This window comes from Peromyscus maniculatus, chromosome 22, assembly GCF_049852395.1.
Source record: "Peromyscus maniculatus bairdii isolate BWxNUB_F1_BW_parent chromosome 22, HU_Pman_BW_mat_3.1, whole genome shotgun sequence".
NCBI lineage: Eukaryota > Metazoa > Chordata > Mammalia > Rodentia > Cricetidae > Peromyscus > Peromyscus maniculatus.
This window is the reverse complement of record NC_134873.1, coordinates 9,295,970-9,310,889: the sequence shown is the minus strand read 5'-3', so window position 1 is coordinate 9,310,889 and position 14,920 is coordinate 9,295,970. Positions and strand designations below refer to the sequence as shown.

General features: G+C 56.7%; 1 protein-coding gene across 2 annotated transcripts in view; it reads left to right on the top strand.

Moving 5' to 3' along the window:
- Positions 1-14,920, top strand: part of Mllt1 (MLLT1 super elongation complex subunit) — a 42,008-nt gene that overhangs the window by 1,622 nt on the left and 25,466 nt on the right. For both annotated transcript variants that reach the window (XM_076559803.1, XM_076559802.1), the window contains exons 2-3: positions 7,056-7,236; positions 14,132-14,214. In XM_076559803.1, the coding sequence (XP_076415918.1) occupies positions 7,056-7,236; positions 14,132-14,214 (264 nt within the window). The remainder of the gene's footprint in view (positions 1-7,055; positions 7,237-14,131; positions 14,215-14,920) is intronic.

Genomic DNA, 14,920 nt, shown 5'->3' with positions numbered 1-14,920 from the left:
TGAGACTTCTAAGACCCGTTATGTCCCTTGGGTTTGGCCAGCTTTGCACCTGGGATCTGATTTCTGACTGTCCAGTAACCCTAGTGCATCCCCTCACTGTCTGTCTGGTCTCAGCCGGCCTTGCTGGGAACCATCATCCCTTCCCCTCTGCCCCGCCCTCTCCCTCCCGTGCCCACTGCTTCCCAGCCTCACCTAGCTGCAGGTGGATCCCCCAGGCTCCCGTTGGCAGCCCCCCCCCACTTGGTAACCAGCCCTGTTGGTTCTTGTCCCTTCTGGCCCCTGTGCCACGTCACCCGGCTCCTCACCATGTGAGCTCCTCCCCATCTCCAGATTACCCCCACCCAGGGTCACATCCCAAGTTTTCAGGGGCGCCAGTCCTGGGAAGGTGTGGGGCTGTGGGGGTGGCAGCTGATAGTTTCCTCTGCCATTTGCAAGGGCAGGTTGGGGCATTCCTGGGTGCTGGCGCCATGCAGGCGGCTTTGTCTGGTTTGGCCATGTGGCTGTGGTTTCAGGCGCACAGGCCAGGGACCTTGCTGTGTGTCCCACTATCCATGGGCCAGGATCATTGCGGGCAGGTGGCTCTTGGATCTATCCGGTGTGCCTGGCTTTCTGCTAGTGAACAGGCTGGTTTGCAAGCCTGCTTGCTACCTGGGCTCCTCCTTAATTGAACCACACAAAAGTCCCTGTCCCTTCAGCACCCTCTGCACTCCAGAGTGCAGGGCATGGCCCCTGTCCCCGCCAGAGTCCCCAGAGATTGGAGGCCATTCCTTCTGTGACATGCTGGGCGGCTGTCACTTGGTGATGGGGATGCTGAGCAAAGGTGGCTGTCGCAGTCAGGGGCAGTGGGGACAAGTTCCCTCTCAGCCCGAGCTCAGCTGTGACCGGCTGGCTGCTTTCATTTAGGTTTCAGCCAAGGAGCATGGAAAGTCGGGTCCACCCAGGAGGCTCCCCAGACAGGACCCTGCCCCAGAGGTGACCAGTGGCACTGGGTGGGTTGTTGATCTGCCTGTGCCATCTGCCCTTCTTCCTTGGCAGCTCCGCAGAGCCCCAGCAGCTGCCCCCACCACGACGTAAGACCCTGTGGGGAGGGAGGGGCTGGCGCTCACAGATGGGGTCATCCTGAGTATGGGGACTGTAGGGGCACAGGGTAGAGGCCCAGCCTCCCTCCACCCGTGGGGTTGCGGTGATCCCGTGTGTGCCTTGCGGGGAAGCAGTGGGCGGGACCCTGGGTGCTGGCTCTGCCTGCCTTCTCTGTCCCCTGCCTTGGTCCGGCCTTCCCCGTGACTGAAGCTGGTGCAGAGGCCAGCACAGAAGTGGTAGTTGGCTTTTTGCTCTGGCCTTCTTGCTTTCCCTGTGGATAGGAAGGCCGGGAAAGTGTCTCTGGTGTCCCCTCCATGCCACCCCAAACCCTCCCGTGCTGTCTTGTATTGAATTTCCGTGCGGAGCAGGGGCATGGCCAGGATTGCTACTCACTTTGGGGATGGGTAGAATGGAGCTGGTTTGTCCAGACACAATGCTGGAAAGATGAGAAGGGTCTGAGAGCCCAGTGGGGATCCCCAGCAAACCCCACTGAGAGAGGGTGTCAGCATCCAGTGGTCCTGACTCTCAAAGGACCTGGGAGCCCCCTTCCCAGAGTCGCAGGCCTGGCCTCAGAAGGGGTGCAGTGTGGTCGCAGGTGGCACACAAGCCCACAGCCTGGCTGTGCTGCACTCCAGGGGCAGAGATTTGGCTCAAGTGGGGGCTGGGGCAGCCGGGGCCAGCATGGAATCCTTTCCCTGATGTCCTGAGTGTTCTGTGCCCCCCACCCCCGGCAGAGAGACTGTGGGCAAGTGCTGGAGCCGGAGCCGAATCCCTGGTCCTCTGCAGCTAGTCTCCGGCTTTCTCACTCTGCTCTGCTGACCTGCTTTACAGGGACCGGGACCAGGGGCCTGGACTGCGATTGCCCACAGTTGAAGTACCCCACCCAGGGCCCTTGTCCACATTCCTAGGAGACACATGGCGGCTGTCCTCACGTTATGTCTGTCTTCAGTCCCTGGCATAGCCATGTGGACAGCACACCTGTGCCTTGCCAGCCCCTTCTCATCCCTCTGTCTTGAGCCTTGTGCCCTGTCAGAAGGAAGAAGGTGCCTGAGCCCAGAAAGGGGGTGACAGTGATTGGAGGACAGGGCCGGGCTGCTGGCTTAGTTTTAGTTTTTATTGTTGGTGGTTCTCCAGATTCGTCTTGCCTTTTGGCCAGGTGCTTTCCACTTAAATGATTGTCTTAGGGTACTTGCTTCCCCAAGAGCCCTGTCTGGGACTAGAGGGACAAGGTTCTGTCACGCTCAGACGACCTGTCACCAGTGCTCTGTGGGGACATCCATCAGTGTGTGTGGACCTTGCTGTGGAGTGGACCTGATGTTTTTTCTTACTAAAGGGGAGGGCCAGGTGCATGCCAAGGTATAATAGATACCACATTTAATTATACCACAGGGTGATGTGTGGATTCCCAGAGGAAAGGTCATTTGTTACAAAGAATTCCCACCAGAAAATCAGGTGAAAGCCTATAGGAAAATTAACAGCTAATGACTCCCTCCTTGGCCCAAGCTTGGGCTGGGTGTTTAGGGGTGTGGTAGGAGAAGTGGATGGTAGACAGATGGGTGGATAGGATGGATGGATGGATGGGTGGATATGTGAGTGCATGGTGGGTGGATAAGGGTGGATGGATGAATTTGGAGTCACACGGAGCTGTGGGATGGGATGTTTTGGCCCTTCGCCCGTCCACACCTAGAGAGATGGTCTACCTCAGGAAGGGCCTGTGAGATGCCCCATATGCTTTTTGCCTGACTTGCTGGGTTGGGGTTCTGCCTCTGAGTGCCCTCTGCCAATTGTCCTGGCAGCATGAAGCCTCCAGCCTGAGCTTACCTGTCTCCAGATGGCACTCTGGGCTTCTGGCCACTGCACCCCATGCCTTCTGATCTCCAGCAGCAGGATGGGTGGCACTTTTCTGGGCAGGCCCTGGCTGCTCCCCCTGCACCAGGGTTTCCTTGGGGTGCAGGCAGCCAGGTCACTTGTAGTTGCCAGCTCTGGGTTGTGCAGAGGTATCCATGCAACAAGTGGTCACGGTGCTGGGAGGACCTTCTTGTGCAAGACGGCAGGAGGTGAGCAGTGTTGGTTATGGGGGTGCTGCTTGGATCAGCACCGCATCTAGAGAACCAGCTGGTCAGTTTGCTCAGTGTGGCCTGGTTCTGGTGGGACAGGCATCCAGGTGGAGGAGAGCAAGGAGGGCCTGTGAGGTGATGGCCCTGGGTTGCTGGGGCTCAGCTGCTGCCTTGAGCGGCTGCAGCTTCAAGCTCCTTTCTCATGTTGTGGCACAGACCCTGTGCTGTCCCACTACCACTGTTTCTAGAGAGTTCTGGTCTCTGAGGGTGTGGGTCTTTCCTTGGGGTTCAGCTTCGGAAGGACAAAGATGGTTAGGCATGGGGTACCTGGACACTGCTGGTTCCAGACTGTGGTGCCCTCAGCTGGGGGTGTTGTGGTCCCAGTAGGCGCCAGCCCCTTGGGCATCAGTGTCGCCAGCCAGTGCTCTGGGCACAGTCTGCCACCGCCTTGGAACCTCCTGTTTACTTTGGCCTGTGCCTCGAAGTCCTGGCGCCTGTGTCCCCGGCTCGGGTGGAGCTGTGGTCATTCTTGGTTCTTTCGCAACAGCCGCTGTGCTGCCTGTGCTGTGACCCGGGACCGACGGGGACCATGTCATCAGCACTGCCAGGCAGCAGCCCAGGGCTCCGCTGGCAGGTTGTAGGAGACAGCCCGCAGCAGACAGAAAGGCCCAAGAAGTGGCTCGGCAGTAGGCCACTAGTGTTAGGAGTCAGGGCGCCTCCAGCCAGCAGGGGCCCTATTGGTCATGCCCCTGTTGTGGGGCTGGCGGTACTGTCCCAGAGTCGTGATGAACACTCTCCACCCTGTGCTCAGTCTGTCCACACAGGCATCCTGGGGTCTGGCCATGTAGCCCAGGTTCTCTGCCTGGTCACTGACAGGCACCAAACCCAGCGTGTCTAGGGGTTGATATGTAGTGTCCCCCAGATGTCCCCAGTGCTGGGGTTCTCTCCCCTCCTGACTGTCCCCGCAGAGTTGCAGCCCAGAGGTGGGTCTCTGTACTCACGTCCAGCTGGTTTCTTCTGTCAGACCTCCATTCCCTTTCTCCAGCCTCCCCCCTCCGCACCATTTGTGATGATGGAGCACATCTTTCAGATGTCCCTGCCTTTACTCAAGACCATGATTCACCCAGAGTCCACTATCATGCCCGCACGCCCGCCCATCTCCCATCTGGCTGCCCCTCTTGCCCGCCTTCTGGTAGACCTCGAGCCATGTAGCTTTTCCTAGAAAACTAAAGGACGCTTGTCCTGGCAGAGATCTGAGTACACAGATACTAAAGGGGTTATGAGGTCAGGTGTGGGGAGAGGGGTTGGGGGCACAAGTGGAACCTCTAGGGTCTGGGCCCTTGGACAGTGGCCCCACTGGAGAGAGCTAGCAGAGGCCAGTGTGTGGGAGTCCTGGCGGGCGGCCTGAGTCCTCCCACCTGATTGTCTTGCTTATCTGGGCAGAGCACCCAGCAAGCCAGCTTGGACAGTTGTGACTGTTCCATACTCAGTGTCAGGCCCTTTCCGTCAAGTGTGTGCTGCTGGGCTCAGACTGGAGGGAGACCCCAGCACTCAGGACGCAAAGGGGTGAAGAGTTCCAGGCCAGCCTGGGCTGCACAGTGAGACCTTGTCTTAAAGAAAAGGCTAGGGTCAAGATGGGTGTGGTGGTGCACGCCTTTAATCCCAGTACTCAGGAGGCAGAGGCAGGTGGATCTCTGTGAGTTCGAGGCCAGCCTGGTCTACAGAGAGAGTTCTAGGATAGCCAGGACTACACAAAGAAACCCTGTTTTGAAAAACCAAAAATAATAAATATATAAATAAATAGAAGCCAAGGGTAGCTGGTGGTGGTGGCACACGATTATAATCCCAGCACTCAAGAGGCAGGAGGATCTCTGAGTTTGAGTCCAGCCTGGCCTATAGAGTGAGTTCCAGAACAGCCAGAGCTACACAGAAAAACCTGTCTTTTTTTTTTTTTTTTTTTTTTCGAGACAGGGTGTCTCTGTGTAGCTTTGCGCCTTTCCTGGAACTCACTCTGTAGCTCAGGCTGGCCTCAAACTCACAGAGATCCGCCTGCCTCTGCCTCCCGAGTGCTGGGATTAAAGGCGTGAGACACCACCACCGCCCGGCGAGAAACCTGTCTTGGGGGAGCGGTGAGGCACGTACCTGAGTCAGCCCTGAGTTCAAGGATAGTCTGGTTTACAGAGCAAGTTCTAGGCCGGCCAGGTCACATAGTGAGACTTTGTCTCACAGACAAATGTCTAGGGAGCTCTTGGTGGTGCAGCTCAGTGATACAGTGCTTGTCTATTGTGCGTTTAAGCCCTTTGTCCAATATCTAGTACCACAACCACTCCACACCCCAAAAAAGAAAGAGTTCCTTTGGGCTGAAGGGGTGGCTGCTTGCAAGCATGAGGACCTGAGTTGAATCCCTAGAAGCCATGTGAAAAGGCTGGATGTGATGGGTATTTGTGATCCCAGCCTCGGGAAGCTGGAGACAAGGGGATTCCTGGGGCTGGAGAAAAGGACTCAGTTAAGAGCACTTGCTACTGCTGCAGAGGGCCAGAGTTGGGTTCCCAGCACCCTAGGGTGACTCACAAACTACCTGTAATAGCAGTTCTAGGGGATCTGGTTCCCTCTTCTGACCTCCCCCGACCCAGCCCCCCCAACAGATACACAGACAAACATGTAAATAAAGTAAAAAAAAAATCTTAAAAAAAAAAAAAGATATTCCTAAGGGTGGCATTCAGAGCTGTCCTCTACCTCCATGTATACACACATGTTCCCCCACGCATGCACATACACATTAAAGATGTATAAAAAGGCTAAGCGATGTCTCATGGGCTAAAGCGCCCGCTCTGCAGTGTAGCAGTGGAGTCGAGCCCCTCACCCATGGAGAAGGCAGCCCAGAGCTAAGGAGGCAGATGGGGTAAACACCATGGCCAAAGACAGCTGAGCAGGGAAGGGTTCATTCTGCTGGTGTGTGCCGGTCACAGTCCATCCAAGGGAACTCAGGGCTTGCTCCCCACAGGGAACTCAGGGCTTGCTCCCCACGGTTCCTTAGCTGTGCTCTTTTTTGTACATCCCAGGACCACCTCCCGTGGTGGGCTGGGCTCTCGCATGTCAGTCATTCATCACGAAACACCACTGGCCAATCCAGTAGAAGCCTTTTCTCAGGTGATTCTTTAGGTGATTCTGCCTTATGTCAGGTTGTCAAAAACTAAGGACCTGGACCAGTCAGACCAGCCTGCTCTGGGCTCGGGTGAGAGGCCCTTCGTCCATGTGTGAGGTGGAGAGTGGTGGGGAAGAACCCAGTGTCAGTGTTGGGCCCAGATACACCTCCTCTACACGCGCGTGCATCGTGTCTAGAGAGGGTTTTACAGATTGCAGACACTCTAGTTGGGTCCCTTTCTGAGGTGGCCTGCCCTTGTGCTGAATCCCTTGGAGTTTAGTGCCTTTGCATTTTACCTCACCTTGGGGCTGGCCTGAGCCACCTGGGGTTTCAGGATGCAGTGTCAAAATATCTACAGGAAGGAGGGAGAAGGAGAGTGCTCTCTCAAGGTGCTGTTGTGGCTGGCTAGGCTGACACCCTGGGGCCCTTCAGGCTCTATGTCCAGGTGGACAGCAAGGGCCACAGAGACTGTGGGAGGCAGCCAGGGGAAACTGCCTTGTGGAGGGGACCATTAGGTCCTCTCAGTGATGAATCAGCTGGGATGTGCAGGGGAGAGCCTGAAGTTGAAAGGGCCACAGATGCTGCCGGTGGAGGAGCCAGGACCTAGCCCTCTGCTCATGCTGGGGAGTGTGGTACATGTGTATTTGCTCCCTGGAAGCATGCAGAAGCACCCACAGCCACCATCGGCAGTGTCCTGGAGGCCAGGGTGCAGGACAGCAGTGTGTGGCTTTGCCTCCATGCTGACCTGGCCCCGCCTCTCTCTTCCCCCTCAGTGCACTGTCCAGGTGAAGTTAGAGCTGGGGCACCGTGCCCAGCTGCGCAAGAAGCCCACCACTGAAGGCTTCACCCATGACTGGATGGTCTTCGTACGTGGCCCTGAGCAATGTGACATCCAGCACTTCGTGGAGAAGGTCATCTTCCGACTGCATGACAGCTTCCCCAAACCCAAGCGTGGTGAGTGCCCTTTCTCGGTTCCTCCCCACCAGTGCCCCTCCACCCCCAGCCTGGTGAAGTGACTAGTGACAGCCGGCCCACTCACGGGAACCGGAGTAGCCAAGAAACCTCCCAGGCCAGAAGCAGTCAGGGTGATGGTTTAAGAATTCTCTGAAGGGTCTCACTGGGCATGCAAACCACTCTTAAGGGCAGCCCCATGCCCAGGAGTAAATGGCCAACACAAAATGAACCAATGGTATTTGGGAGGGTTTTTTTTTTTTTTTTTTTTTTTTTTGTTTGTTTGTTTGTTTTTTTTTGGTCTCACAATGCTTTGGGTTTTTTTTCCCCTTGCAGATCTTTTGCTTGTGTAGCTTGTGGGATTTCTGTGTGTGTGTGAACCTGTGTGTCTCAGTGTCTGTATGTGTTTCTTGTGCTTTCTTTTGGGCTCTTTGTTTTGTCCTATTCTGGTTGGTTTGTTCTTGTTTTATTCTGCATTACTGTTGCTTTTAGATGCCTGCTTGTATTCTAATGAGAGGGGGAAAGGATGTGGATTTGCGTGGGTGGGGAAGTGGGGAGGATCTGAGAGGAGGTGGGGAGGGGAAACTAATCAAAATATAATTTATGAAAAGAATCTGTTTTCATTAAAAAAAGAATTCATACTCTTCAGGGTGCAAAGATTACAGGTACTCTTATCACTACTGTCCTTGCATATATTTTTCTTCTGGGCAACGTGTTACCAAGGCTGCAACATGTGGTTCCCATCACTCTTCCTCACATTTCCCCACTTGCCTCTGGAGCAGCTTGTGGGGGACAGTCTGTTGGGGTTTGTGATCAGAGGTGACTCCCTGTGGAAGGTCCTCCTGGCAGGCCTTGGCAGGTGGTCCCTGCTCAGGTGTGTGTAGGCTGGGTCTCCTTCCTCCATGTGAGTCTTCACTCTGGCTCAAGCTGGGCATGCTCCTGCAGTGCATAGCAGTTTTCTTTCTGTGCTGTGCTGACAGTGGAACGTGGGTACTTACAGCTGGGTCACACCCCAACTCGAGGATGGTGGATTCTAGGCGGGGCTCCACCCTAACACACCCCAGCCCCTCACTGGGGATCCTAGACAGGGCTCCACCCTGACCACGCCTCCATCCCCTCACTGGGGGATTCTAGGCGGGGCTCCACCCTGACCACGCCCCCAGCCCCTCACTGGGGATTCTAGGCGGGGCTCCACCCTGACCACGCCCCCAGCCCCTCACTGGGGATTCTAGGCAGGGCTCCACCCTGACCACGCCCCCATCCCCTCACTGGGGATTCTAGGCGGAGCTCCACCCTGACCACGCCCCCAGCCCCTCACTGGGGATTCTAGGCGGGGCTCCACCCTGACCACGCCCCCAGCCCCTCACTGGGGATTCTAGGCGGGGCTCCACCCTGACCACGCCCCCATCCCCTCACTGGGGGATTCTAGGCGGGGCTCCACCCTGACCACGCCCCCAGCTCCTTCCTGGGGATTCTAGTTGGGACTCCACCCTGACCACGCCCCCAGCCCCTCACTGGGGGATTCTGGGCGTGGCTCCACCCTGACCACGCCCCCAGCCCCTCACTGGGGATTCTAGGCGGGGCTCCACCCTGACCACACCCCCAGCCCCTCAATGGAGATTCTAGGTGGGGCTCCACCCTGACCACACCCTCAGCCCCTCAATGGAGATTCTAGGCGGGGCTTCACCCTGACCACGCCCCTAGCCCCTCACTGGGGGATTCTAGGTGGGACTTTATCATGACCACGCCCCCAGCCCCTCACTGGGGGATTCTAGGTGGGACTTTACCATGACCACGCCCCCAGCCCCTCACTGGGGGATTCTAGGCGGGGCTCCACCCTGACCACGCCCCCAGCCTCTCACTGGGGATTCTAGGCGGGGCTCCACCCTGACCACGCCCCCAGCCCCCTCTGTGGGATTCTAGGCGGGGCTCCACCATGACCACACCCCCAGCCCCTCAATGGAGATTCTGGGCGGGGCTCCACCCTGACCACGCCCCCAGCCTCTCACTGGGGATTCTAGGCGGGGCTCCACCATGACCATGCCCCCAGCCCCTTACTGAGGGATCAGCTACCAATACATATTGTTTTCTTGGGTGTGTATCTTCACAGATGCCACATAGAAAGTTACGCCTGTGCTAAGCACTTCTAAGGGCAGTGGAGGTTTTTTTCTTCTGTTTGGCCTTTTTTTTTTTTTTGACTTTGTGCTTTCCATCTTGATTTTACCTCTGAGTGCTCATCTTTTTTATTTCCTACCTGCTTTCCTTCTTCTTTCTCTTCACCCACCTATCTATTGACCTGTTTACCACTTACCCATCCATCACCACTTTACCCTTCCTCTGCCCAATCATCCATCCTTCTAGCCATCTACACACACACACACACACAGCCATCCATCCCCTATCCATCCATCCACCCACCCACCTATCCATCCATCCATCCATCCATCCACCCACCCACCCATCCATCTATCCATCCACACATCCACCCATCCATCCATCCATCCACCCACCCACCCACCATCCATCCATCCATCCATCCATCCACCCACTCATCCATCTATCCACCCACCCACCCATCCATCCATCCACCCACCCACCCACCCACCCATCCATCCACCCACCCACCCATCCATCCACCCACCCATCCACCCACTCATCCACCCATCCACCCACCCACCCACCCATCCATCCATCCATCCATCCATCCACCCACCCATTCATCCACCCACCTACCCATCCATCCACCCACCCATCCACCACCCCACCCATCCATCCATCCATCCACCCACTCATCCACCCACCCACCCACCCATCCATCTATCCATCCATCCACCCACCCAACCATATAGCCATCCATCCATCCATCCCATACCCACCCACCCACCCAGCCATCTATCCATCCTCCATCCTTCTAGCCATCTACTCAGTCACTCACCTACCCACCCGGCCATCCACCTGTCCACTCCCCCATCTCCCTCCAGTACCTTGGTTCTCCCATCTTAGAGCATGGCAGGTGTAGCTGCCTCACACAGCAGGTATGTGTGGAGGTGTCGGGCAGGTGTCTATCTCCTGATGGCTCTCACAGGTAAGCAACCAGCTCAGCAGTGCAGGGTGCCTATCTGCCTGTGCTTTAAAGTGAGGTCAGCTGGCTGCAGTGGTGCATTCCCCGGAGTCTCTGTACTCCAGACTACATGGTGAGGTCTTTTGTAGCCATCCGGGCTGGTCCTGCTGGTGCCCAGTGCCAGGCTCACATTGGCTTGCTCTGTCTGTGTGGCACTGGCGCCTGCAGAGACCTGAGTCCTCCCCAGCATTTGCTGAGTACAGGTGGTCTCTTCCTCCCTGTCAGCTTTGACCGGTGGCTGAGGACCTGTGATAAAAACCTGTCTCTCAGCCGGGCGGTGGTGGCGCACGCCTTTAATCCCAGCACTCGGGAGGCAGAGGCAGGCGGATCTCTGTGAGTTCGAGGCCAGCCTGGGCTACCAAGTGAGTTCCAGGAAAGGCGCAAAGCTACACAGAGAAACCCTGTCTCGAAAAACCAAAAAAAAAAAAAAAAAAACCTGTCTCTCCAGGAGCCTCCACAGCACTCTTGTGGGGCCTGCCCCTTACCCCACCATAGTTCTGGGCTAAAGTACCTCCCCTATCCAGGATAGGGGTGGTGAACAGTGAGGCTGACTTCTCAGATTGCAGTTCTGGCTCAGGGTGGGGTCAGCTGGTTGCTCTCTGAGTTACTTTTGAGAGCATTTGAGGTCATTGCAAGGTCAGATGACAGGTTCTTTTCATCATTTTTGGTTACCTGAGCTTACTGAGTGCTGGGATCACAGGTGACCCACCCTGCCCTGCAGTGACATCTTCTGTGGCCTGGGCTTGTTCTTTTCCCTGGTATATTTGTCTGTCCTCCTCTTGATCCTGTTGAGTTTGTAGGGTACTGCAATCACCCCCAGGCCTCTCTCACAAGATGGTCCTCTGCACTCTCCCATTCTGGGACCTTGGTTGGGGTGTAAATGAAGCGGTGGTTCCTAATCAACCCTGTGCCTCCATGTCCCCAAGCCCTGGCTCATTGGAAAGACCATTGCTCCCCAACCACACTGTGCTAGTGAGGTTGGACCTTTATCGTTAGTTTTCTCTTGAGCCTAGGCAGGCCTTGAACTAGCCACGCTGCTAAAGGAGACCTGGAACTCTTGACCCTCCTGCCTTGCCTCTGCCTCTGGAATGCTGTGATGACAGATTTGAATACACCAGACATGCATTGGCCACACCCAGTGGTGGAGCCCAGGGCTTGTGCACCTTGGGTAAAGACTGTCTACCAAGTGAGCCACAGCCTAGCCTGTTTGTTGAGACAGGGTGTCACTGTGTTGCCCAGCTTGGCTTCAAACTTTGTGGGAGTCAGCATGAGCCACCACTGCCTGGCTCGTGATTTTTAAAATTTTCTTGAGTCAGGGTCTTGTAGGCCAGGCTAATAAGCTTACTTCCAGTTTGTAGCTGAGAATGACCTTGGACTTAAACTCCTGACCCTCTGCTTTGGAATGCTGGGTTGCCATGTACAGGTGTGTGTCACAGTACCTAGCAAAGCCTTCTATGGTGTTGGTGTGGTTTGTTCTTCAGTGGGATGAAATCCAGGGCTTCTTGTGTGCTAGGCAGTTGATCTACTGCTGATCCACATTATTCCCCTCCTGGGACACAGACCGTCCATGCAGCCCGCCCCTCCTCACATCCTCTCCTGGGACACAGACCGTCCATGCAGCCCGCCCCCTCCTCACATCTCCTCCTGGGACGGAGACCGTCCATGCAGCCCACCCCTCCTCACATCCCCTCCTGGGACACAGACCGTCCATGCAGCCCGCCCCTCCTCACATCCCCTCCTGGGACGGAGAGACCGTCCATGCAGCCCGCCCCCTCCTCACATCCCCTCCTGGGACACAGAGACCGTCCATGCAGCCCGCCCCCTCCTTTACCACATGAGTTCCAGGAACCTCCTCTCATCCAGAGCAGCCAGGCTCATGCGTTAGCCCTGCTCACTTTACCTGGCAGTTCCAGCTGCTTCCTTCTAGTTTGCACTCATGGTACACTGAGGAGTTCGGCCCCGGCCCCTGCTCTCTGGCCTTCATGCAGTAGTGCCTGGCATGTGCTTACCATGCTGTCAGTCGCCTGGGCTCTGCTGCTACTGCTCACCTCCCCGTGCCTAAGTTGCTTCCGTTAAATTCACTTATCTTTAACACTGTATTCTTTAAATGCATTTTTCATTCTGTGTGTGTGTCTGTGTGCATGGGAGTGTAAGTGCCCCATGAGGCCAGGAGAGGGCATTGGATCCCCTGGAGCAGGAATTAAAGGTAGTTGTGAGGGGTGCTGGGAACTGAACTGGGGTTCTCTGCAAGAGCTGTCATCTCTGCAGCTCCTAGAAAATGTAATTAGGTTGATTGATTTGTTTGTGTTGGGGGAGGGCGCCACGGTGCCTGTGTGGAGGTCAGATCTTCTCCTCTGCCGTGTGGGTTCCAGGTCAGTTCGGTGGCAGGATCCTTTACCTTCTGAGCCATCTTACTAGTTTAGATTTCGGCTTCCTTTTGCCCTGTGAGCCCCTGTGGCACAGGGAGTCCCCAAAGAAGCCTGTCGGTCCCTGCTGGACACTAGAGGAGGGTGTGAGGTCTTTTTGGAGCCTTAGACACACAGGAGGGTTCTTCTTGATATGGGTGGGCTGAGGTGTGAGACTTGCTGAGATAGTGACCTGGAGGTCAGAGGCCCTAGGAAACCAGACCTGTCCTGTTGGCATGTGGCCTTGTGTGTGTCTTTGGTGGCTGCATGAGACCTAGAAGGGCCTGTTGAGAGTGGGATGAGTGGTAACAGGACATTACCTCTGCCCTCCATCCTGACGCAGACCCCACTGAGGAGCACTCTGAAGTCCAGACTGAGTGGGCTGGGCAGTGGAGAGTGCGGGCTTTCCCACCTCAGCCGTGCTGTCTGTGGAGAGTCCTGGAGACAGGACTGAGGCAGCCTGTGGCCTGCGGGGTGGAGCAAGGTGTACCCCAGTGTGTGAGGGGCGCAGAGCAGGCTCTGCGGGGTGTGTGGGTAACTTTTGCCGATTGCTCAGTGGACTGGGACCTAGGCACCAGTGCCAGTCTTTGGAAGGAGCCCAAGAGTGGAAAAGTAACGTGCAGGTGGCTGGAGCCAGGTGGCCACCCCGGGTGGTAGAGAGCCATAGTGGGGCTTCTTGGGGAGCCCGGTGGAGGATTCAGGTGATGTTGATTGATCTGTTGTCTGATTGGCTGAGCAGAAGCTGCGCAGTAGGACTTGGTGCCAGACAGCACAGGGGTAGGGTGGGGGAACTTCATCTGCAGCACCCGGTGGGCAGTGGGCCTGTCCTGAGCTGTTGGCAGGTTTGGAAGCTGACTGGAGAACAGCCAGACCTGAATCCCCTGGGGGCCGAGTGGGGGGTCAGGACTGGGGACCTCAGGCGAAACAGTGGGGGTCCTCACGACTGAGGACGGAGAGGAACGGGGTCCTCATTGTCGTCTCCCTCTGACTCTTGCCGGCTCCTCCCCCCGCTGTATCCTCCTGCCTCCTTTCTCCTTGGCCACCATGACTGGCTGTTGTCCAGCAGCCTCACAGGGGCAGGGCGTTTGAAGACTGGGGTAAGCGGGGATGGTTTGCGGACTGTTGTGTCTTAGTATCTTGGGAGGGGCTCCTGAGCCTGCCTGGAGTCCCCAGTGCCCAGTGCTTGTCACTGGATGTGCCCTGCCCTCTGCTGACCAACCACACAGGCCTGCCTTGCCTTCCTCCTGACCCACTCTGAATTGTCACTTCCCAGAAGCCCTGACCTGTAGCACCATTGTCCCTGGACCCTGCAGAGGGCCTGGAGGGCTGTGGTGGGCGGGCGGCTAATGGAAGATTGTCACTTTCTTTGCAGTGTGCAAGGAGCCCCCCTACAAAGTGGAGGAGTCGGGCTATGCAGGCTTCATCATGCTCATTGAAGTGTACTTCAAAAACAAGGTGAGAGACTGGGTGAGTGGGGAGGGTGGAGCGGACACCATGTGAGAAGGGGAGTAGACGTGGGACTGGGGCAGGTGCCTGTCAGCCCAGCTGCATGGGGGGTGACGGAAAGAAAAGCAGAAACAAAAGCTGGGGGTGGCCAGCAGCAGACCCCATCGGCCGAGAAGAGCACGTGCGTGTGGGTCACTTGACCTGCCTGGAGCAGAGAGGGAATGAAGACAGACAGATCTCCAGGCCAGTGCTCTGGGCTGGACTCGGAGTAACAGGAACTGCAGCCGCCCAACAGCCGGGCAGAGGAGGCCGGCTTTATGCACCCAGTGTGACCGGAAGGCGGGCTTTATGCACTCGGCTGGACAGGCCGAGGCGGGTTTAGCTCCTCTCTAGGAGTGGTCTCAGTGGGGAGCAGTTAGTGACTGTCAGCGCCCCAGGGGGGAACGCTGTGGCGCACACTGCACACTGGGACTGCTGTGTGTGGTGTGTCAGCAACGAGGCTTGGCTGTCCCTCTGAGCCTGTGAGTTAGGAAGGACCGACTCACGCCCACACAGACCTACGGACACTCTGAGTGCCCTAGACAGGCAAGTGGGGAAGCTGGGGAAGCGTTGTTAGTCCCTGCGTGAGTGGAGCTCACAGGAGTAGTGGCGGCTGGCACAGCACGCGGCAGGAGCGCCTTTTCAACAACCTGCTTCTATACTGCGCCGCCGCCGC